This window comes from Merops nubicus, unplaced genomic scaffold, assembly GCF_000691845.1.
Source record: "Merops nubicus isolate BGI_N331 unplaced genomic scaffold, ASM69184v1 scaffold9897, whole genome shotgun sequence".
NCBI classification, from domain to species: domain Eukaryota; kingdom Metazoa; phylum Chordata; class Aves; order Coraciiformes; family Meropidae; genus Merops; species Merops nubicus.
Window position 1 is genome coordinate 31533 of NW_008619587.1, and position 23872 is coordinate 55404.

Genomic DNA, 23872 nt, shown 5'->3' on the forward strand with positions numbered 1-23872 from the left:
GAGGAAAGCAAGCAACTTTTTTGAATAGAACTGTCTTTCAGTATTTGGCAGTAGTCTAATCAGATGATTTCAAGCATTTAATTTATAAGTGATTTACAACTTGAGATCCATTACATGATATGTAGGTGTTGCAAAGTTAACAGTGTAGAGCTAGAAGTGCTTTCATCATTGTTAGTCTTGTTTCTTGTTATGAGATTTTCATCCTTTCAGTTTGGGCTTTGGCTAGATTACAGAAATTATAATTATTTTAGCAAAGTCCTTTAGTTAAACACCCTTTAACAGTTAACAGCTGGGAAGCACTTCTCTGAGATTTAGTTATCTGTATCTATATTCTCACTTATGTGCTACACGTAGTTTCTAAATCACTTATCTGTTTTTTTTTTTTCCACTCAGCTCCTTGACAGACTAGTGGTTTTATTGGCTTACTTTTAAAAATGTTAGTTGATGGGCCAGGTATTGCTGGTTTGCTATCATCTTTGGAAAATTTGTGTCTAAATTAGTTTGTGTTATTTTGCACTATTAACCTCTTTTAGTCAGTTCACTCACCTTAAATAAGTTTTCTGCTGTTCACCTTTGTGTCTCACATGTCACTACTTTTGCCATTTTCTCCTGGTGATTGCAGCAGTTTTTTCTCTTTTTGTCTTTTTAAATGAATGTATTTTAGAGATAGATATTTTACCCTTTATAAAAATAATTTTAGGATGCATCTTTCATATCTTTCTAACATTTCCATACCAACCTAACCACATATATTTTGTTGTCTTGCTTGCTCCCTAGATGGCGTCTCAGCTTGAAACCCAAGTAACTAAACTGACTGAAGATTTGGAAAATCAGACCAGATTGTACCAAGAAGCTCTGGAGCGTGGCAGAAAAGCTGAAAAATATTCTGAGACTTTCCAGTATCAACTGAAACACTTGGAAGATGAATTACTGTCTGTAGAACTGGCACAAGATGGTTTGAAGCTTGAGAAACAAAAAGTAGTTACATGTATTATTTTCTTTTGCATAAAAGTAGCAAATACAGCTAATTGTATTCAATTGATCAGCTAGATTATTATAGTACTGCAAATAATATGAATTAGCAAAGTCAGGTGTCATGTAGGGTGTAGTAGTATCTTTTCTTTGACCAACAATTTTGGAAGGAAAAAGTAGCTAAGCTTTTGAGTTCAAAGTCTGTTTAGTGTAAATCCTGCCTTTCCCCTGACCCCCCTCAAAAAAAAAAAAAAAAAAAAGAAACTGTAAGTACATCAGAGGTCCTTCAAGGATTGTCTGATCTCAAAACTTTCTCTGATCATTCTGTCTTTCTCTAATATACCATCTGGTTTGTGGTCTCTTAATATCTTGCAGTTCTTGACTCTTTTGTATCCTTAGATCATAAAATAATCTTTAAAGCAATTTCTAAACCAGTATCTCTTACATCTAAAACTTCCTGTTCCAAAGAAGGGAGAAAGACAGACCAAGTTAACATTCCTGCGTCTCCTCACGTCACATTGGATCTCACCCATGGCATCCCTGGGACCAGTTTTATTTCTTTGGAGCTCACAGCAGTGAGCACTCACAGCATTTGCTATGAGTTGGGATTTAGTTGTTTCTAATTTTTCCCTGCCAATGCATGGCTACATAAAGCAGCAGAACCATGGATGGGAACTGGAGTCAGAAGCAGATACACATACCTAGTGCTCCTCTTACTGCAGAGGTGCAAAAACTGATCTGGTCTTGCTGAGAAATACAGTACATCCAAGGATTCATGGACTAAATGAATGTTGAATAAAAAAGGACAAATGGGGAATTTGCAATTGTCTCAGGAGCGTGTACTGTAAACTTACCCTTTCAGTACATTATTTCTTATGGATAGTGGAATTGGCTATGTATAGTTGGCTGCTGGGGTAGGGGGAATTGCTTTTAAATTGTACTTCAGGACTTTTAATGAAATATTATTATTCATTTATCCACTTCTCCACATCTTATCTCAGTATCTGAAATTTCTGGAGCAGCTTAATGAGAAGATGAAGCTGGATAGTCTAGCAGAAGAAGTTGGATTTGATATGAATGTGGATGCAATTCTAGCCCGAGTAGAACAGTTAGTGAAACTGGAAGGTGATGCAGTGATTGAAAACAAGACTAAAGCATATAGCCTAAGAAGGAAGGTAGGCAAAAAAGGCATACTGTTACTGTTTGTTTCAGAGATAAACATGGTTATAGCTATATTTCTATAGTGGCTTGCTAGAGGCAGTAGGTTGGAGTTTCATATAGGTACAAGGAGTTTCCAAGATGTCTATTACTTAAAAGGAAGATAGTAAACATTTGCAAACTGACCAGGCTGCATATTAAAATGACTAAAACCACCAAGGTTAAATGTGGGGTACTGCTTTTAAGAACTTCTTAAATAAATCTGTGAAGTTATGCATTTTAATATACCTACTTTTAAAGACACATTTATAATGTACTTCTGTAAGCAACTACCATTGATGTTTAGATCTGAAAGGATCTACTGGGAAGGGGGACATCTTACACAACCTTCTCTAGAAACTAGTAGGGCTTGAGTTGTACTTCAACAATTCCAACATTTCCAACAAGAACTGTACTCCTTTAGGAGCAAATCTTTTCAAATTCAGTCACACACCCCTCTATCATCCTATTATAAGAGAATAAGAAGAAACCTTCTGATTTTAGGCTTATCATAACGTTTTAGAGCTTAGAATTAGGTCTGTTTAAAATAGCTTTGAATGGTTGTGATTTTTTTGTTTGTTTGTTTTTACTTTTTATAGCAACTGTCCCTTTAGCAGGAAGTATGGTATATACGCTAATACTCCCTAAGAACCTAAATATATATAATAATATATGCTAATACTCTCTAAGTTCCCTAAGAACCAAAATTACAAATCTAAGCTGCTGGACCTTGTATTGGAGCAGTGAAAGAAAACTTTCTTATTACTGTATGTTGATTATTCTTGCACACTAGCCTTAATTTACTGATTAAAGGTGGAATTATCTTAAACTACCACCACTGAAACCACTGTCACCTCAATGAATCTGTCTTACCTCTTGTATTTGACTAGTGTCTTATACTTCAGACAGATTCAGATGTTATGAATGATGCACAAGTATTTATGTTCAAATAGAGTGCCGTTTATATGTAAATTCATGCTAAAAGGTACTGCACAAATTGAGGGATGGAGAAGCATCATGAATTGGTAATATAGAGGTATGAAGTTAGTGCATATGTGTTTATAATGCTTTATGGAGTTTCCAAGAGTGGAATAGGAGTTTGAGTTAAACATGCAACATGGGGATTAAATTTGCAAAACAATCTGTGCAGCACCGTTGTTGTTCACACATATTTTTTTTTCAAATATCATTGTATTTGGCAAATTAGTTGAAGACTCAGAAAGAAAAACTTGAAAGCAAAGAGCTGCACATGAACCTTCTGCGGCAGAAAATAACCCAGCTGGAAGAAGAGAAGCAAGTGAGGACTGCCTTAGCTGTGGAGAGGGATGAGGCCAATCTTGCTGTCAGAAAGTTACATAAGATGATAGAGAGGTTACAGAAGCAGCTTCATCTGGCAAGGGAAACAAATACTGATCTCAAAGCCAAGCTGTCTGAAACCAATGAGCTTAAGGTGAGTTAAAAGCTTAAGTTCATGCTTCTATCCATTTTTCTATTCCAGCTGGATGCAGCTGGAGTTAATTTACAATAAGTGGGTTCATGGAGAACTGCTCAAATCCATCTAGGTGGGGAAAGGAAATATAATAGTACCATATCTTTTGTATTTTTCAATTTATCTTTATATACTAAGTAGCATCTGCAGAGCACAATGTAAACTTTCAGGGTAGTGTAAGAAAAGTACCATATATGCATCCCTTTCTTTCCTGTTGGTATGGCTGTAGTCTTATATTTTCCCATAAATTGCTCACAGAAGATCTATTCTGATAGGTATGGGGAAGGGGTTTTTCCACATAAACCTGGCAAGATGCTAAATTTTCATTGTTTCTGTGTTTTATTACGTTGGAGCAGTACTAAAGAACCTGCTTTAATGCAGGTGAATACAAGTAGTTTGCAGTCATTGATAGCTTGCCACCACTGGCAGAAAGGAAGATTGATTTTATGTGAGTTTCTTTGTGTCTTGTGGCTGATGGAGCAAAATGAATAAGTAGGTGCATGTTCCAACTGAACGATTTTTACCAGAAAAACATTTGGCAACTCTTTTTTCATACTATTTTTCCAGGGGCTAGCAGAGAGTGAACTCTCACTGCAGGTTTTTGTTTGTTCAGTTACCTGTTTTGATGAAACCTGTAGAGAATTAGCTGTCTTTGAAACAAAAATCTTTTTATGAACTGAACTGAAATTGGCCAGTCTCCTTTAGTTTTTCAGTTTACCTGTACATGTGACAAGAAACATCATTACAGTGTTTACTTACGATTACTTCTCATATTTTTATTATTTGTTTGAGCTAGATGAAAAAATACGACAAATTTAACATTACTTTGTTACTGCAGATCAAAACATTGGAGCAGAGCAGAACAATAGAAGAACTCAATAAATCTCAAGGCAAATTGGAAAGAATGAAAGAAAAGGCTGAGAAACAACTTACTTCTGTCAAATCAGAGCTTCTTTTAAAGGAGCATAAAGCTACAGAAGATAATGAAAAAAGCAAAAATATGTTAGAAGCAGTTACCAACGAGGTGAAAGTGCTTAAAACGACCCTTGAAGAATTAGCAAAAAGAGAGAGACAGGTAGGTGTATAGGTGTTTAAAAAGTGCTAGCTGTCACTTTGAATATAAGAAAGTAGTATAGTTGGAGCAGGTATCCAGCTGTGCTGAAAACTTTTGTGAACATTATCAAAGAAATTTTAGCTCACACTTGTGAGCCAGAGTGGTAGTTTTGGCTCTGAGAGGCAGAGATGTTCTTCAAGTTATATATGCAAGGGAATGAATAATAAATACAGACATTGTTTTCTTTGTTCATTGCAAAATACTATATCAATATATAATATAATATATAATATATTATATACTTTTGGAGAAGTAAAAGGATGCTTTGAAATCATAGTATCCTTTTACGGTATACTTTCTCCATGTATCTTAGTTATAAAAGTTACCAACTTCTCCTTATTCATTTCCTTTTGTTTCTCCTCATCCACCTCTTGTGCTCTCTCCTTGCTAATGATATGAGATTCAACAAGGCTAAGTGATGGGACAAGAGAAGGTAGCCTCAAGTTGCACCAAGGGGGGATTTTTTTTTCTTTAGGCAAAATTTCTTCACTGAAAGGTCTGTCAAGCACTGGAACAGGCAGCCTAGGGAAGTGATTGAGTCACCATCCCTGGAGGTATTTAAAAGACTTGTAGATGTGGCAGTTTGGGATATGTTTTAGAGATGGCCTTGCAGTGTTAGATTAATGGTCGGACTTGGTGATCTTAAAGGTCTTCTCCAACCTAAATGATTTTATAATTCTGTGTAACAATGTATAGGTTATAAATTCGAAGAATGTTGGAAAAGATCAGAAAAAAAAAAACACCAACCAACCAAACCAGACTTAATATTGAATGTAACTATTTTGGGTTGATTTGTGGCATATAACTTTGTTAAAGTTTAGGTAAGAAAAATTTTTATGATAACTCACTTAGAGGAGTGTGTAAGGAGTTTGTGGGAAACACATTAGTAAATATGTTCTATTCTAATTTAAAAAAAAATTGTCAAGTATTTATGTAATTGACCTGCATATTGTATTTAGTAGCAACATTATAGATGGCATAATTGTTGGAAGCTAATGTTATGCTTCTTTAAAGTAAAAAATAAAAAAGTGTAATTTTAAATTCCTTATTCTAACTGCTTAGAACTTTGTTAGTTTTTCCAGCTAAAGTTTTTACACTGTATGTTGATGGTAGCAATGACTCTAGATTTAAGAAATTTAAGAATGCTATTTCAAAAAATGAGTCTAGAGAAATATGTTTTTGCTCACATAGAGAAAAGACCAACAACCAGGGGATCTTTCTTGCTGGAAAACTCTAAATCTCTTTTGTTTTATAAGGAAGGTTAGAAATTTGGCAGGAAAATTTAACTTCTTCATATGTCTCATGAAGAAACAAAGCATCCCTCACACAGAAGGTATGAATTGTATTCAGGAAATTATTCCCTGGAATAATACATTGAACGCTTGCTAAGAACACAGAAATGTTGAGTTTTTATTGTCTGAACTCAAGATGTTTCAAGCCACTTGAATACTTTCACAGTGTTCTTTGGCCAAATTTGTAGAACATGGGAAAAGTGAGGTAAGTGCACTACAAAGTGCAGAATGCTCCATCACAGTGTAGCACTAGTTGTCAAGCTTTCTGGGTTAGTTAAGGAAAAATGTCAACTTATAGTTCATCAGCATCCACAATCATCTACATCACAGGAATGTTTTTGAATACCTGCAGCTGGAACTATGCTGCTAAACTGGGAGCAAAGCTGATTGCAAAACTACTGCCTGATACTTGTGCAGTGCTGATTAGCAGTCAGGGCATTTTGGGAATATGAGAATTGCCAGTAATATTCATAGCACACTCTCCTGTATCTTAACAGTTGACTTAGTTAAAATATGTTCTTAAAATGTAGCCACTTTTGCTAAATCAGAGATTTTTTTTCCTAAACTTTCTCATTAATTAATATGTGAGGAGTTTTTCTGACTTCTCTGAACCATTCTCCAAGAAGAATCCCTTCCTTAACCCCAACCCAGTGTAGTTCTTCACCTGCTTTGGACTCACTCTTGCGTCCTTCTGGGGGAAGCTGAGCAAGACCAGACTTCTCTCACTCTCTCTGAAAGGTAGTGAATGCGGGTGTTAAATACTTCTCTGAGCATGTGTTTATATATTTAACCTGAATATAAGCACAGTCATGTTACCTCTCTGTGTGTGCATCTTAAGAAAACTACTAGAAATTGAAATTGCACTAACCTGATGGAGTTGTTGATGTGGCTAGGTTGACTCCTCCTTACATGCATTTACATGATTTTTTTTTTCAGGTATATCCTGCTTTCCATGGATATTGCTGTGTCATGTTAAATACCATCATAACATTGCATGCCTGTTTTCTGTGCTGTCAACATTAAAAGTATTCAGAATTGAACTGCTGCCAAGTGGTTAAGACATTGACTTGTCTTGTCATCATAAAGAAAGGCAGAACACACCCAAGTGAAGTCAGAAATTAAGATCAGATTGAAATAATTAAGAATTAACTCATAACTGATAACTCATAACTAACACAGTGTTTCTGGTTGTTCTTTGCTCTTTAGACTATTAATTTCTACTAAGTTTAAGATGAAAATTTAGCTTTGTAATTTTTTTCTCTTTTTTTTTTTTTTCCCTTTTTGTCTGTTTGTTTTTTTTTTTTTTTGAGTTTTTAAAATTCAGATTGATGTCCTCTGGTGCATCATTTTTGCCTCCAACAATGATGGTTCTCTTAGTCAGTTTATATTGAGAATTACTCTTTGTCATCCAGCCATTTTCTGCATTTTCACTGCACTACAACTTTGTCTGCACTGTACTTAATATGCCACAGCATAGTAGTCAGAAAAGTTTGTTGTGATATTCTGTTTTTTTTTTTTCCCCCCAAAGTGTTATTTTTTTACTAAATTGGAAAAAAAAAGTCCTCACTTTAAAATTCAAAGGAATTTCTTTAAGGGCTCTGTGTGCTTTCACGTTTAGGATGTTTGCTGATGAAAGTTATTGAATTCTTAACATATTTATTGTCCATTCAGTATAGACATGACCTGCTTTTCCCATCAGAAACAGAGTGATACATTTTACTTTTTAACCTATTCCCTTTGGCAAAATCCTACCAGACCAATAATCTGCATCAGCACATCAAATTTATTTTGATTGCATTTGATACATGGTTGTAGTGCAATTTGGTTTACTCATAGTTGAAGTAATTAAGTTGAACAGGCAAGATATGATAGCAAGAAAATTGGTGCAAAGTGCAGATCCTAATATGCTCCCAGTGGATCACTTGCATTTGCTATATAGATGTCTTGTAGGGATTTAATTTGTCCAAAGACTGGATCTTTCCAGAGGGCTGCCTTGATCTTTTAGCATAAAGTGTCTATGGAAGCAAATTCCAGCTCTGCTGCCTGCTCATTCTGCCTGTGATCCAGATGTTTAGAAAAAACCTTCAGCTTCTGGTACATTGTACTTGCCTAGCATGCTGCCAGAGCCCCATATCAGTGACCTCCTGACCTGGTATTGAAGAGAATATATGGGAGCTTGGGGAGTTCTTGGTGTTAACATTGTTCCAGTGTTTTACCTGAGACGTTGCACTGCCTTGGTAAGACAGATAGCTGGGACTGAATCCTCAAATCCTTCTGCCCTATGCTGTCTTTGTTTCCTTATTTGTTTTTCTGAACTGATGGCAGTTCCTTAGGATTTGTACTGGGATGAAACAAACTGGCAAAGTTTTGAAACTGAGCCCTTGTTTTCAGGGCTTTTGCAGCTTGCTTCACAGATGTTATAACTGCTTTAGAGTTCTGCACAGTGTTCTTGGGGTTGGACACCTATGTCAGGAATGGTTTTATCTCCATTTCAGGAGAGCATTTATCTCCTGCTTACCATTAGCTGTCAGCATGATTAGTGGAGTGATGGTGCTGCCACACGTGTGTGAATCCAGCTTCTTGATGGTTTTGATGTTTCTGTGATGTTTTCAGTGTCTGTCATGCGTGGGAATGGAACTTTTCACATTCAGATATACAGCAAGACAAGCATATTTCCTCAAAAAATGCACAGAAGAAAAATGAGTATTTCCCAGACCGGATCTTGAATTTTGCCACATCCTTATTGCAAGTCAGGGCCACATTGAAGGATGTGCCAAACCTCCACCTTTCTTCTAACTTCCTCCTTTCTGCTGTGGTTTCCACAAGACAGTGCAGAGTGGAGGGGAGTGGTGGCAGGCTGTGCCAGGAGCTCAGGAGCTTGAGGTTAGGGCCAGCCCCCTAGCCTGTGATGTGTGATTTGCCCACCAGAGTTTCCAGTTTTCTGTATAGTTTGCAGTCATCTAGGTCAAGTACAACTCCTTCCTGTCTTCACCTCTGTTTTTGCTGTTGAGTCAGCAGGGAAGATATGCTTGTGAAGGATAATAAAGAACACTTGAAAGTGTGTTTTGTGTTCAAGGTCCTTAGCACTTCAGCTGTTTATGTGTTCTGTTATTTGAGGTACACCTCAAAAGGCTGATTCCATGCTCTTCAGCTCTCTGTATGGAGCAAAAGCAGAAATTCCTATGTTTTGCACTGCTGATACAAATGCTTGTGTTTGTATGTGTACATATATCTGTATGTTTTTCCAGACATCTACTTTGCTTGGTTTTTAATTTATCACGAATTCCTTTTTGTTTGGTCTTGCAGCTGGCAGATTTCCGAGAGGTGGTCTCGCGGATGTTGGGCCTCGACATTGCCAGCCTAGCTCTTCCTGACTATGAGATCTTGACACGTCTTGAAGGCTTGATTCACTTACATCAGCACCACTGTTTCCCCTGTGTCTGCCTCAAAGATGTGCCAAGGGCACCAGAGGAACTCTCACAGAGAAACAGACAGCTTCTTCACTGAGAAGAAACTGAGGTTTTGTAAGGAGACATAACAAAGCAAAATTTTCTTTTGTGCTTCCCTACCTTCTAGACATGCATAGAAAACACATTTATTTTTATTCCTTACTCTACAGATACCAACTTGGGCTCATTTTTAGTGTTTCAGTAGGAAGACTGAGCTGAATGGATAGAGTAAAGCCAGCAGCCTAGAGAGAGCAAACAGAAAATCCCTAGGCAGCATAGACTTCAGTTATGAAAATAATAGGCAATATGTGAATAATGTATGGCCCTCCAGTTTCATTGCAGAGGTATTGATGGGCCAGCTGGGGTTAGTTCACAGTTTTGGGAGGTACTTGCTAATGAATACCAGCTTCAGTGATATTCCTTGTGCTTTACCTCTGCATGACAGGGATGAAGTAAAGTGGGAGTTGTCTTGCTGCGGTTCCTCTTGCAAAACGGGACCCCTCTCTGCATTTTCATGCATTAGGACTTCAGCTTCAGGGCAGTTAGCTGGAAATTAGACAGAAGACTTCCACAATTTTAATTTTAGATAATTTTTTTTTTTTTTTCTCCCTGCTGTTTTCCTTAGTCTGCTCTTGTGCCAAAGCAAAAAGTTATACCTTTTCAGTAAAGGCTCTTTCATAGGGTCCAGTTGTGTGCCTGATCTAGATATATTGGGCAAAATTGTAAGTTGCCCTTGGTCATGATGCCTTGAGAATCTTTCTTCTAGCTGCTGTATTCCTTGGGAAAATTAATCCATAGGTCAAATAGGTGGCAGTTCTTATGAGGTAATAAGAAGTTATTTTAAAATGCTTGTCCACTACAGAAAACACTTGAATTAATAAAGTCTTTCTTTTCAGAAAAGTAATAATGAGGTGTCCAGAATTACCTCTTTAGTCATAAAAGCTGCTTGTCTATCACCCTTTCTGAGTGTTAATGATTTTTTTAAAAGAAATCTGAACAATAAATCTGTTTCAATAGCACACTCAAACATAATTCTGTGTTTTTAGTTGTCTCTTCCCATTATATATTTTGTATAGATGTGTAGAATAATAAAGAAGACTTACCTATCTATGTCTGTCCACTTGTGGACTTTCTGCAGTATCTCAGCAAATGATAAACCACTTACTAAAACTGAGCATGCCATTTTAAGAAAAATGAGACTTGTTCAAGTAAGTGGTAATTTTGGGATCTGGCTAGGAACTCAAAACATTATAAGCTGCTTTTATTTCACTTGTTTCTGAAGAATCATTTCTCAGTGGCTTGTTAGTAAAAATGCCAAAAATGCCCAAACTTTTTAAAAATCAGTCATTTGAAGAGATATAGTAAACCATATATTCTTATGCTCCTATTAAAATCAACATGGATTAAAATAAAACTCCTTCCTTGTTTTATAATGTGACATTGTTTTTCAGGTAAAGTTTAAAAAATAGAATAAAGGGGAAAACAAACATTAAATTATATAGACTTAAACTTAGGAAAGCACCACAGTTTCGAAATAAAGTAAAAGACTGAAATATAAATATTTTTAGGCATGATATATTGTCTGGGAATTTAGAGGGTAGAAAAGTATGTAATAATTGCCTAGTTCTTTGTAAGAGAATACAAGTAATTTCAGCTTTTGTGCTGGTTCTGTAGGCACTTTTCTTCTGCTTGAGTTACTACTAAACAATAAAAGCCATTTCCATCATCCACATTGATAAATATTATACAAAGCATGTTTTACCATATTTTGCAAGTTAAATAAGGCTGCATAACAAAATTAGGTCCACTGAGACCAGATAATACATTAATAACTTTAACAATAGTCTCTAAGAGTGCCGATCGTAAAGTATGCATGCATATTTGGCCATATTTTATGACTGTGAGATGATTTCCCAATGACTTCCTAATGGTAGACTTAAAATCTCCTGCCATGCTCAAGGGTCCTGTATGCTGCTGCTCTGTGACCAGCCATCCCACCACAGCTGTGAAGTTCCAGCCCCACAGAAGCCGCCGGCAGTTCTCCAAATTACTTCAGAGGAGGCAGGTTTTCACATGAAGTGGGTAGCAAAGTCTGATTACACTATCTTGCATGTTAATCCAACAGAAAGTAGAATAAGGGTTTTCTAATACCTTTTTGATTTTTTTTTTTTGTTACACTGTGAACCTGCATTTAAAAAAAAAATATTAATGCTGGTGTTCATCAAGGAGTGTGACCTCTTACCTGACTATTAATATTCCCTTATTTGCTTTACTTTTGGAAGAGTACTGACATCTTTGTTATTTAGCCAAAGCAAACAACAACAACAAAAAATAGTAATTTGACATGAGCAAAGTTCAGGTGATTTTTGACGCATGTATTTTGATGAAGCCCTGAACAAAGTTTAAACTGATTTGCAATCTGTTTTTAAGTTTTGTTTCATACAGCATTGAACTTAGTCTTCCTTTTGGGAAACTGAAAATTAGAACAGGCTTGTGAATGTTTTCAACATTTGTTTAAAATATTTTCTTCTTTTTTACACCAGGATGCACTTAGTACAAGACAGATCTGATAGAAACCTGGAAGCATGTATTAAGTCTATGTGAGCAGGCATCCCTCTTTCAGCAGATTATTTTTACTGGGTTTGTTTGTATTAATAAATGTATGGGATTAAGAGGATTCTCGCTTTATCAACAAAATACATATTAAAGTAATGTGTGGAATCACAGAATGGTACAGTTACAGGGCTAGATTTTTTTTTTTTTTCTCTGAATAATAGCTGGACCAACTCTAATGGAAAAAAACTTCATAATTTCAGGCTGGCAGTGTTAAAAAAAAAAAGGCAAACCTCAACAAATTAAAATGTTGACATTGCGGATTAGAAATTAAATCATTTACATGCCATAAACTTTGCAACAATAATATCACAATGCAGGTGGAAAAATTAGTGTTATAATGTTATGAGTGTATTAAAATACATGTAACTGAATTTTTGTCTATGCAGCATATTGTTGATAAAACATCATTTGAAACATGGTAGAACTATGCGTTAAAACATTAAGGTAGTAGAACCATGATTTTTCAAAGAAATAAGTGCAAAGGCATTAAAATGCTTTGCTAAATTGCAATTAGGAAGTATAAAGACAGATAACATTGAATTACACTGCTCTGGAGTTCATTATAACTGTATAAAGCAGTTTTCTTGCTTTTCCACATTTTCTTTCTGTGGAAATTTTTGGTTTTTTTTTTCACATTTTCCTAAGGCTGTTCAGTTACTGGATTGTTTTGCACATTGTGATGGTGCAAGAGAGGGGAAATATGGATGATCCAAGTAAAAATAAATTTTTAAATTAAAGAAAAGCTATGTGGAAAATGAAAAAAAACTCAGTAGTTTGCCAGAAACTAGAAGCTGGAAAGAATGTTCATACATAATCCTTTTCAAATGGAAGATTTCAGATTGCTTTGTTCTTCCTTCAAAACAAGTAAGAATCCTCTATGGCAATGCTGCTTTTTCTTCTTTCCCCCTGGAAGAAAAGTAAGATGTGTTTATTAGACTGTACTCATAATTAGTCAGGAATGACTGAGTCAGAAATGAAAGTCCTACAAAACAAGACAATTTGCTTGAACAAAATAGATGCCTTTTCTGACAGTTTTAAAGTCAGCTAATGAGCCATGAGACAACACTTCTTTTCAGAAGGGAATAAATAAAACAACTGAGATATGTTTTCTTATTTTTTTTTCCCTTGTGTTTCCTTACACTTGTGGTAAGTAGGAGAAAAAAGAAGATTGTGATGTGAGCAAATGGAGTCCCAACTGTTAAATTCCAAGAGGTCTCAGGTAGAGAAACCAGCTGTCAGAGGGCTTTTGGTGGTGCTGAGGATATGGGAATGGAGAGCAGGAAGTCAACCAAGCTGGGAGCTGAATAGAATTTGCCCTCTGGATATGTATATGTGCACATATGTTTTTATAAAATGATGCTGTGTTCTGTTTTGTTTTTTTTTTTTTAATTTTTGGATTTGGAGTGTGTTGGGTGGGGAAGATGTGTGCTTAGTTACAAACCAAACATTCAATTTACTGTTAACATTATATTTGAATAGGCCACTCAGTGCAATTTAATCTGAAAAAAAGAACCTTGATCTACAAAATATTCCTGTTACCGCATCTTAGTACTGACAAATACTCTTTAGGGCACTGATTAAGAGGCCTGAATTCATTCCAAAAGAAGCAGCTTATTTTCCCCTTTCAAAATCGGGACCCTGCCTGCTGGGGGCAATGGTCCCTGCTGGGCGTTGCAGCCACCCTCTGCCCGTGAGGTGTGGGCAGCCTTGTGGGCAGCAGAGCCCACCACCAAGGGCTGTGAAGGGCTGGGCAGCCGGTCTGGGTGTGCTCCTGCTGGTGCCTTCCGTCCGTGTCCCATCAGCTGCCAAGTCCCCTCCTCAGCCATGACCCCGGCTGGCTGGGATGTTGTACTGCTCCCCACTGGGAGCTCTGATTACAAAACAAATACGTGGTGGCAGCTGTGGGATGCTGGAAGGCCTCTCCAGTGTTGCTATGAGGGCAGCAACACACCAGCAGAGCTGACTCAGCCCTTTCCCCTTCTGCTCCTGTTTTCTTGTTGTGAGGAAAAGCACGACCACAGCGGCTCTGTGGGCTGTGGCAGGGCGTTAAGGACAGCCTTGCAAATGGGGCTACAAATCTGGGCAGACTGAAGAACCACCTCTGATCCCAAATAGGAGTGCACACAGTCTGTAACCTGTGCTTTGATTGATGGCCAGGCTCATCTTGGATTCAAGGTGGCACAGTGAAGAAGTAAAAAGCACTAAGGTGAGTATTTCAAAGCATTTGTTTTGTGTATCTTTCATGCTGCAGTAACAGTGTAAAAATATGCAGTATAAATTATAAAGTTGCAGTATAAATTGGTATGGGCAGCAACTCTGGCTGACTTCTTGCCCTTGGGGGTGGTCAGAGACTCACAATTAACCAAACAGGCACCCAAAGGACAAACAGAAATACAGTACTGGTAGACAATTTGCAGACTTTCCTTTGAAGTATTTTGTTGTTTTCTTAACCTCCACGTGCTCTGTTAAATTTGCTGTCATTAATAATATCTTTCTCACTTTGATCTTTCACAGATCACTTCTCTGCAGTGAAATCTCTGTGGCTAGCCCTGCTCTGCACCCAGCGAGGTTTCAAGTCTGTGCTCTGCAGGTAGCTCTGGTGTCAGCTGGGTTGTGTAGGGCTGCTGGAGAAATCTGTCCACACCTTTGCACTGCTGCCACTTTCTGTCCCTCAGCCCAGGCAGCCTCCTCCTGCTCTATGCACCTCACCTCTAGTCAGGGTGTGACTGGACCTTTGCTGCTCGGTGTGGAGTTCAGCAGACACCAAGACGCGGTTCACTTTCTTGTCTAAGATTACAGAATCCTTTAGACTGCTTCAGACACCTGAAAATGCTCCATACCCCTTTTAGGTGTTTTGCTGGAGCTTCTGGGATAGGGGCAGTAAATATTTTCTTGTGCAAGGAGGAGAAAGAGCAGAAAGGTTTTGGTCAACCTGAAGGAATCCTATGAAGTCACAATCCTGTGTCAGGCATATGACCTCAAGAGGACAGATAGGTACTGCTGGCTTATGGTAGGGGAAGTGGAGCTGCAAAAAGAAGGACTCATACAAAGGTAAAATGATGGCAACAGACAAACCAGATAGGTGCAGTGCAGATGTCTGTGAAGCAGACTGCGATCATTTTTATAGCAGAAATACTATGGCTATCAGTGTAGATGAAGGAATCCTTCAGATTGAGAAGTAGAAGTGCCTTAGAACTTTCCTTGGAGACTGGTTCAAACCAGGCTGTACAGAAAAGTTGTAGATTAATGCTGACGTTATCACAATAATACCAATATCTAATAATTTTGATACTGTTTGGTATTACAGACATTTAGAATAATACTTCTGTGGTGTCACTTCAGCATGTGACACCAGAAGATAGATCTGTCTGCCTTTAAGAATATGGATTGAGAACTGTTGAACAGAGGATAGACAACAGTGTTGGGGACTGTCCAGCAGGAATGGAGTAATAGTGTGGCTCATATAACATTCACGGACCCAAATCATCGTGTATTGATGACATTTAGCTGCTTGAGGGTTTGTGGAAGAAGGTAGAGACAGCGTATTTGAGATGCTTCTCACAAAGTTAAGGACCTAAAATGTATCGATTCAAGTGGCTAAAAATATGCTTGAAGATGATCTCCATATTTTACTATTAACAGCTGTTCATCTCAACAGTTGAAGCTGGCAGGGCATGGGGAGCATAGGAATCAAAAAAGAATAAATATTTGAAAAAGCAACCAGTAAACAGAGATGGAATTAGACTAATGACCTAAACAGAAAATAATGTCATGGGTTCAGAGCTGCACAGACTAATTCACTAGGGATAAATTTTTACCACAAGGCTTTATAAACTTCTCCTGATTTGTGGATGAGCTTTAGGAGAGAAATAAAAGGAGCTAGTTGCCCTTGGAAATCTGTCCATGATGTAAAAGGAAAAAGGGAAGTTGGAGCAGGAGGAATGGTTGACAAAGTGCCTGAGGACTGCTGCCCAGCTGGTTTTTGAATCAAGGTAGGTAAGCTTCCTTTCAGTCTCATGAAGCTCTACAAATGGCAATGCCTGGGCCAGAAAGTGACAGAGATCCAAATCTTCCCAGTTAGGATAACAATTTTTATGGCAGCTTTTTTATTCTTAAGCAGTGTGCTTGCAAATATTTCTAATATTGTTCTTTATGGTGGCTTCCTGGCCTGAAAATCAAAGAAGAGGTTGTATTTCTCAAAAAATGTTCCCTCTGTGGTTTTCCTAAGAAATTCTTGACTGGTTTGGGAGTTCAGTTTATACTGTGTCTGTAGCACTAGTATCATTACCCGTAATGCAATGTGATGCTTTGCTTTTATTTACAGGAGTGGTGAAGTATTCCATGACAGCTGGCAGAATTTATTGATTTGAAAATTCAAGCCAAAATGGTTCAATCCTTCCTAAGAACAAGACTAATGGAAAACCCATGATTTGTCTACATCCATAAATAAAAGTCTGGCAATTTGGAGCAATTCATACCAGAGTAAAAAAAAAAAAAAACACAAACAACAAACGAAGGAAAAAAAACCAAAACACAAACAAAAAAACCCCAAACAAACAACAAAACTTCTTTATAAGGAGTATACTTGGCTGCTTTGGCCGGAAGATGTGTTGACACATCTCTCTGCCTTCAGTGCTCTTTTCACTAGACACAAGTGGGAGTGGAAGGAGTGGTTCAGCCCAAAGCCACAAGGCAAGAGATGGACTTAGGAAGGAGCTATTTATGGCAGTTTTCATAGGGAGTGGAAGAGAAAGGAAGTTTCGTGGGAGAGATACAGGAAATGTGAGCTGTGAGGAACAAGAAAAAGAAAAAAAGGAAAGGTATGTAGCTGGATAGGTATGTGAGAATGAGCATTCAAGAGATCTAAAGTTGGGAAGTGAGGAGCAGGTGGTGGTGTGGGTGGGAGAAGTTTGGAGCTTCCTAGTCATACACGAGGATGAAGAACAAGAGGAAAGCCAAGGGAGGGAGTCTGAGGTTGAGACTCTTGGGTGCAGGAAGGGGAAAACCCAGGAATGATATAAGAAAATCAGCACTTACATGTCCCAGTGAAGGAGGAAGAGTGAGAGGAAGCAAGGTGATCCAGGATGGAAAAAAACACTACAAAACAGTGTTTTGTTGTGTATAGAATCTCTCTGTGTGCATCACTGTGGTTGCTGCAAGTGTCTTCTAGCAGTGATGCATGACTCCAGACTACTCTTTGGCAAGTGCTGTTTTCTTCCTTGCCCACTTCTCGCAGGGACTGCCTTGAATCAAATCTGTTTGCCCGAACCACGCTACTTCCAGCGCTTCACATCAGCAGGAGTCTGGACATGTAGTCTTTGTGAAGTTCTTCCACTGTGTTTATGTATATGCATTCTGAATATGGGAAGGGCTGTAATATCTGGGTTTTGGAGGTGTGGAGAACCCAGAATGGCTGTTAAAGATCAGTTGGAGTTATGAGGGTGAATATCCTCTGAAACTCTGGGCCACAAATTTGAAAACCAGGTAGAAACAAAACTAAAATAATTGCTTCCCACCTCTGGAAGATTTCAGCAATAGTGTCAAAATGTGGGGAGGAAAAGAAAAAAAAAAAGAAAAAGTCAGTCTGAAAATGGTCTAAATGCAAGGGTGAAAAATATGTTTTTGAAATGTAGGAATTCCTAAGATAGAAATAGTTCTATTTCTTTCACCTAGCACTTTTGCGGGCAGTGTCTCGGTGAGTTTGCCTAGCTTCGGCTGGATGAAACACTTCATTGAAGTGTTCTCTGTTCAGTGGGTCAAACCCAGAAGACTGGAAGAACTGCAGCTCTGGATAGCAGCTGAGAATCCTGTGTCTCTTCCATATGATAGAAAAATTTGTTCCGTAGTTTCTAAATGAAACAGAATTTTAAAAGTCTCTTCTATGTGTATTCCATACAATAGTCAATTACATTTATAACATCACAAAGACATTACTAAATAAATCAATTTAGTAAATTTAATAAATTGATGCTTCTTACAGGAACAAAAATTTGCTGGTGATTACCAGACACCGTTAACAGTATCAATGATGTAGTTCATACAGTATGCAATTACTGTTTGCATTACTGTTGTGAAGAGGAAAATTTAATGCATGTCAAGTGTTTTACTGTTCTACTTTACAAATCCCAGTGCTCTAGTAACTAGATATGTCCCCTTTGGCATCCCAAATCCTGCAAGTTTGCCAGCTTTTTAGTTACAAAAATGTTTTATGACGTAACACTTCTATAAATCAGACTGTGTAAGACTCTGTGACTATCAGAATTATTTTACATTTTAGGATGTGTAAGAATATGAAGGTTTTATGTACTTTGGCCTTTATCTCTGTCATAATTAATAACACCTAAAATACACTTGCAAGGTACTTTTTTTGCCAGAGAAAAATTAATTTCTTTATAATAGGAGAATATTCCTTTCTTCTCTATGGTCCAAGGTTCCATTTCTGGAAAGGTTAAGCCCTGAAGTTTTTACTCTCTCTTTAAGAAGAAGGTAATTACAGTTGCCCACCAATTTTAGAAAGTTCTTTAAAATTTTCGTAGATGAAGCACCAGAGTATTATCATTTTATATTTGGTTACATAAAAGACCCTGTGTTGTCCAACAAATAATAGTCATATTTGTGAGGATAACAAAATGGTAATGCTGATATATTTCTAATAAACACATTTCTTTGCAAATATTGTAACAATAACTTACTAATAGCTATAAATATAACTATACAATATTAAATTACGGTAAAATGTATAATTAATAATTACTTGTGATTTATTAAATATTATGAATAACTCTATGCTCTGAGATAGTACTTTCTACGGCAGCATCTCAAAGTGCTTGAGAAAGGACTCCTGACCAATTGTTTCTGTCTTTAGAGACACGGCAACCACAACAAAGTGAAGTAACTTGGTGGAAAAATGCAGCAAAGTACAAGACAGATGGATCACTGCATCCTCTGAGTCTGTCCTGGTGCCAAGTTGTACATCTGTGCTGCATGTGGACCTGATACTTCACTACTTTTCCTGGGCTCCTTTTTCAGCTGCATTTCCTGACATATAACTATTACAGAGCACCAATCTTTCTGCAGTACAATAAAACCTCCAATTTAGAAATCGCTAAAGGAACCACATTTGTTTCAGTGAAATGATGCATTTTTTTTATATAAAACAGATGGAAAGCAGTTCAGTTTAGTTGCAATCTGAATGCCATCACTTAAACTCCAGTTTGTTTGGTAGACCATGTAGAAAGGGGATTGGAATTATGCAAGGATTACATTTAGCAATTTTAATATTGCTTTCACCCTTCCTTGTATAATATCTGAATATCTTTGTCACAAATATTTTTAAATAATCCTGAATAGAAGGTATTTATTGTCATCAATACGCCCAGAATAATTAGAAATATAAACAGGGTATGATAAAATACAGTTTATTAAAAAATTGTATTTATGCTTCTAAGAGAAGAAAACTGAAACAGGATTGACACATTAGTGAAAAAAGGCTTTTTGTCACAGGGAAGAGATTTGAGATGTATAATTTAAAACCAGAGAAAATATGTAATGATGAGTTCCATACCATGTAAAAAGTGACTCAGTAAGCACTCATAAGTGTAAAGTGTCTGCAATACACCTGAAATGAGTACAAACTTATGTACGGAGTTCTCAGATGAATATCATGGAAAAGATTACAAGCATTCTTAAATCAGCAAATAGACTTCAGAAAATATTTGAAGTCTTCATATTTATACACAGAAGTGCCCTTGAAGGAGGCAAAGAAAGTTTGCATTTCACAGTAAAGTTTACAGGCCATGCCTAGCAAAGAAGGGGTTAATCCAGGCAGCAATTAATGACCTAATGGCCATTAATTAGATAATGGGATAGGATAACTAGATAATGGGCCAGGCAGCTGTGTATAAAAGAACTGGAAGAGAAGAGCGAGAGCACAAAAGCTAAATACATTAGGAGAGGTGAAAGGCAAGGGGACCTGATCTTCAGAGAGAAGGGAAAGATGCTCTGAGGTGTAAGGAGGGCAGCAGTGGGTTGGGAAGTGCAGGTGAGCCCTGCTCCCATGCCAGGCAGTGCCTGCTTCTGGAGCAACCTGTTTATAAATCTGCATTAAGGGACTTTGAATTTGTAAATGAGTGTAGTTAAAAAGAAAAAAAGATAATCAGAAGATCTGGAATTTCAGTTATCTCAGAATATGTTCAGTTTTGTCTCTCCTAGAAGCTTATCATAGTTTTTCAGCTAAGCATGTCTGTTTTCACAGTTCTGTATGAAAAAGCATAATTTGGATATATGAGCTCTGAAAGAAATGCACAAGGCTTAAAATGTTCAATTTAAAGAGGGGGTTACATCTTTCACCCCAAAATATGTCTATAGAAAAGAGTTGTAAAAGCTCTGAAGTATCAGCACGTAGGAGGTAAGTGAATACTGGTTCCTCTAATAAATACTGTGGGGTGGGTGGGAAAGGTTGGCCTGAGGGATCAGGATGCTGATGGTGTGCAATGAGGGAATGGGACCAGGCTGTCAAGTGATAAAGTGATGCTTCTGCAGAAGACCCACCCAAATTACTGAAGTCCCTAAATGGATATAATGCATATTCCTTAAACACATCCAGTCACTAGATGGTCGTTGTTTTCTAACACATAACAACTCCCAGGCATGAAACTGTTGTGTGTGCTCCCCAAACATGCCAAGGGGATGCTTGTCATATCTAACTCAGTTACAGTGAAATCACATGTAAAATCAATTTTTATATGGTGTTGTACTATTCTTGAAATCCAGATAAAATGCCTGGGTGAAACAAATGACATTTTTCAGTAATTTGTGGTGCCTTAAAATGCTTTCATCCTCCCACTGAAGGAATTGACTTAGTAATGCTCAGTTCTGGTTTCTCTTTGTAATGGCAGTAGTAGAGGGATGGTAACAGCTTGCAAAAAGATTGTTAAAGAGCATACTGGTAGGCCAGTAATGAACGGCCCAAAAAGCAAATGGAGTAGATGGATTTAACTTTGCTGTGTTGTTTGTGTGGTCTCCTTCTCCCCCCCTCGCCCCCCCGAAATCCAGAAATACATGATTATATATTGGAGATCTGCCTAAGATTGGTAATCTTTCCAACAATATAAATAGCTATAGCAGTGTTTTGCCATATTATGTATCCTCAGCTTTGTTGTTAGGAGCTATAGTTCAGTATAGATTTTTCAAGCCTTACCTATAACAGAATAAGACTTCAGCTTTTTAAAGAGCCACAAAATAAGCTGGCAGATCAAAAATTAAGGAAATTATATTCTGGCAATGAGTTAAATACTTTGGCTACTGTGGAATTTCTTATTTAACTGCTGCTAAGTATTCTTCCCTTCACTCAGAAGTGAGGGTAGTCCAAAATAGGTAAAATAAAATAAATACTTAAAATTTGAAGTGCCACTTATTTAGCATATAACATTATGTGTGTACTTGTATGTCTTAGTTTGTTACTAAGTACTAGCAGGAATCTAAAAGGGTTACTTGCTGCAGATGTCATTTTACTGGCTAGGCTCGTGTGAAGAGCTATTGTGAAACAGGGAAACGTGCTACTAATGTAAGAAATAATTTAGGAAGATGAATGCCAGTGCATAATAGAATTTCAGAGTTGGCTGTGTAGGAAAAAAGCCCAAGAACTCTTTTGCCTGATAAGTTTTCAGAGACGACACACGCATTTGTGGGAATTTTTAACTCAAACCAGCTAACAGGTAAAAAGTCAGCACGATGCTATTATTTGAGAAGCAGGCAGCAGCTGTCAGTGACACAATGCAAATCCAGAACGACTGATGAGAAAATATTGACTGAATAAATAAAGAACAGCCAAAAGCATCAGAAGACAAAACACTGCCAGTGCTGTTATTGTAATGCAGCAAGCTTTGGAGGCTGTTGCTTAACAGTCTCATGTCAGTACTCCTGAGGATGCTCAGTCAGGGCTTCAAAAGGTTGCCGAACTAATTCAATCAGTTAGTTGCTGTCGCAGAATTCCAGGATCAACATATTTTATGTAACGTATCAAGCAGCTACTTTTTTCCACTGCCATTTGGTTTAGATCATCTATCAAATGCACAGACACACGTCCAGAGTCGTTAGCCAGCAGTGGCTGGCCACTTAGTGCTTGTACCTCTGGAAAGAGCAACATCCTGAAGAGCTGAAGGCATTCAACCCCAAGGGTAACAGAACTTGTCCTGTTAATCCCAGGTGAGTTTAACCTGGAGGAAACGTTGAACTATATGGTGTGTCAACGCAGGCATCAAAAAGAGTTCTGTTGTGGAGTCTTGTGCCTAGTGGGCATTAATAAGAATAGCCCAGTTATTAGTGTAGTAGAAATTTTCTTTCATAGCTTGTGTTTTTTTAGTTCCTGTTGGATATAGGCCATAGGATTGGGTTTTATTTATAGCTTTGTTATAAATTTTAAAAACACGATTATTGATGCAAATTTAATTTTATTGCTAGTCATTTAGCTAAATACCAAGATAAAGAAACTTGATTCTAGCAACAACAACAAAAGGGTATTGAACTGAAATAGGCCCTGATATACTGTTAACCAATTAACTTTTTTATTCTGGGGCCAAGAAATACACATTTGCCTTTAACAAAATGACCGACCAAATGGCTGTCAGTCAGCCAATCTGATAAAGGTCAGCTATTGAAAACCCACTCTGTCAGTACACAAACTAAGTGACCTGGGAAGTCACAAGTTCATTTGTTGTTTTAGAAGGAAAATATGGTATTTTCATAGGTGCATCCATTGTGCATCAATTACAAAACCTTTAATGAAATTTTATGGTGGAAATATTAATGTCAACTTTCCTAGTGGTAATTCTTGTTCATCAGGGGTTCTTTGGGTACCTTGAGAGCACAATTTGGTATAAGTGAAGTGATATGTTGTCACCCCTTTGAAAAGTTGTTTGATTACAGTAAAAGTAAACAACTCTTACCAACAATTAAATTGGCTGAATAAAACTGACAGGGGTGGGATCTTATCAATGTTTATAAATATCTGAAGGGTCGGGGTCAAGAGGATGGGGCCAGGCTTTTTTTCCGTGGTGCCCAGCTATAGGATGGGGGGCAACAGGCACAAACTGGAATGCAGGAAGTTCCACCTCAACATCAGAAAAAAACTTTTTCACTTTGAGGGTGATGGAACACTGGAAGTGGCTGCCCAGAGAGGTTGTGGAGTGTCCTTTCCAGGAGACTTTTAAAATCTGACTGGAATGTGATTCTGTGCAACCTGCTCTAGGTGAACCTGCTTTGGTTGGGGGTTTGGACCAGAGGATCTCCTTCTAACCCGTACTGTACTGGGGAAAGAGGAATATGGAGACTTTTCCTAAGTCAAGCAATTATTTTATGCAGTGATTTACATTTCAGATTGTAGAATAAAACTTTAAATGCTTTTTGTTTACCTAGAGCTGAAAAGGTTTAAACTGGTTTAACTCTCTATAGAAAGTTGGCCTAGAAAGCATATTTATGGGACCTGCTGCAGCAGGGCTGATCAATACTTTTACATGGCTGGTGCCATGGAGTTTCATGAGGTTTCAGGAACCCAAAGTTCTCAGTAAAACTATCGTGCAAACTAGATGCTCTGTCTTAATAGGTAAATTATATATTCTTTAAAGATCCATTTTTCTTTTATAACCTACCTGAAATGTACATTCTTTATCTGAAAGAGTGAAGCTGCTCCCCCTGCAAAGCTGTGAGTGTCTTTAGATATGTCTTTGGTCCTCTTTCCACAGTA

At 37.5% G+C, this 23872-nt stretch overlaps 1 protein-coding gene across 1 annotated transcript in view; it reads left to right on the forward strand.

Annotated features, from left to right (window-relative positions):
* Positions 1–9571, forward strand: part of CCDC170 (coiled-coil domain containing 170) — a 34270-nt gene extending 24699 nt beyond the window's left edge. The window contains exons 6-10 of the mRNA XM_008943838.1: positions 778–978; positions 1974–2147; positions 3377–3619; positions 4497–4733; positions 9371–9571. Coding sequence (XP_008942086.1) covers positions 778–978; positions 1974–2147; positions 3377–3619; positions 4497–4733; positions 9371–9571 — 1056 coding nt within the window. The remainder of the gene's footprint in view (positions 1–777; positions 979–1973; positions 2148–3376; positions 3620–4496; positions 4734–9370) is intronic.
* The last annotated feature ends 14301 nt before the right edge of the window (positions 9572–23872 follow it).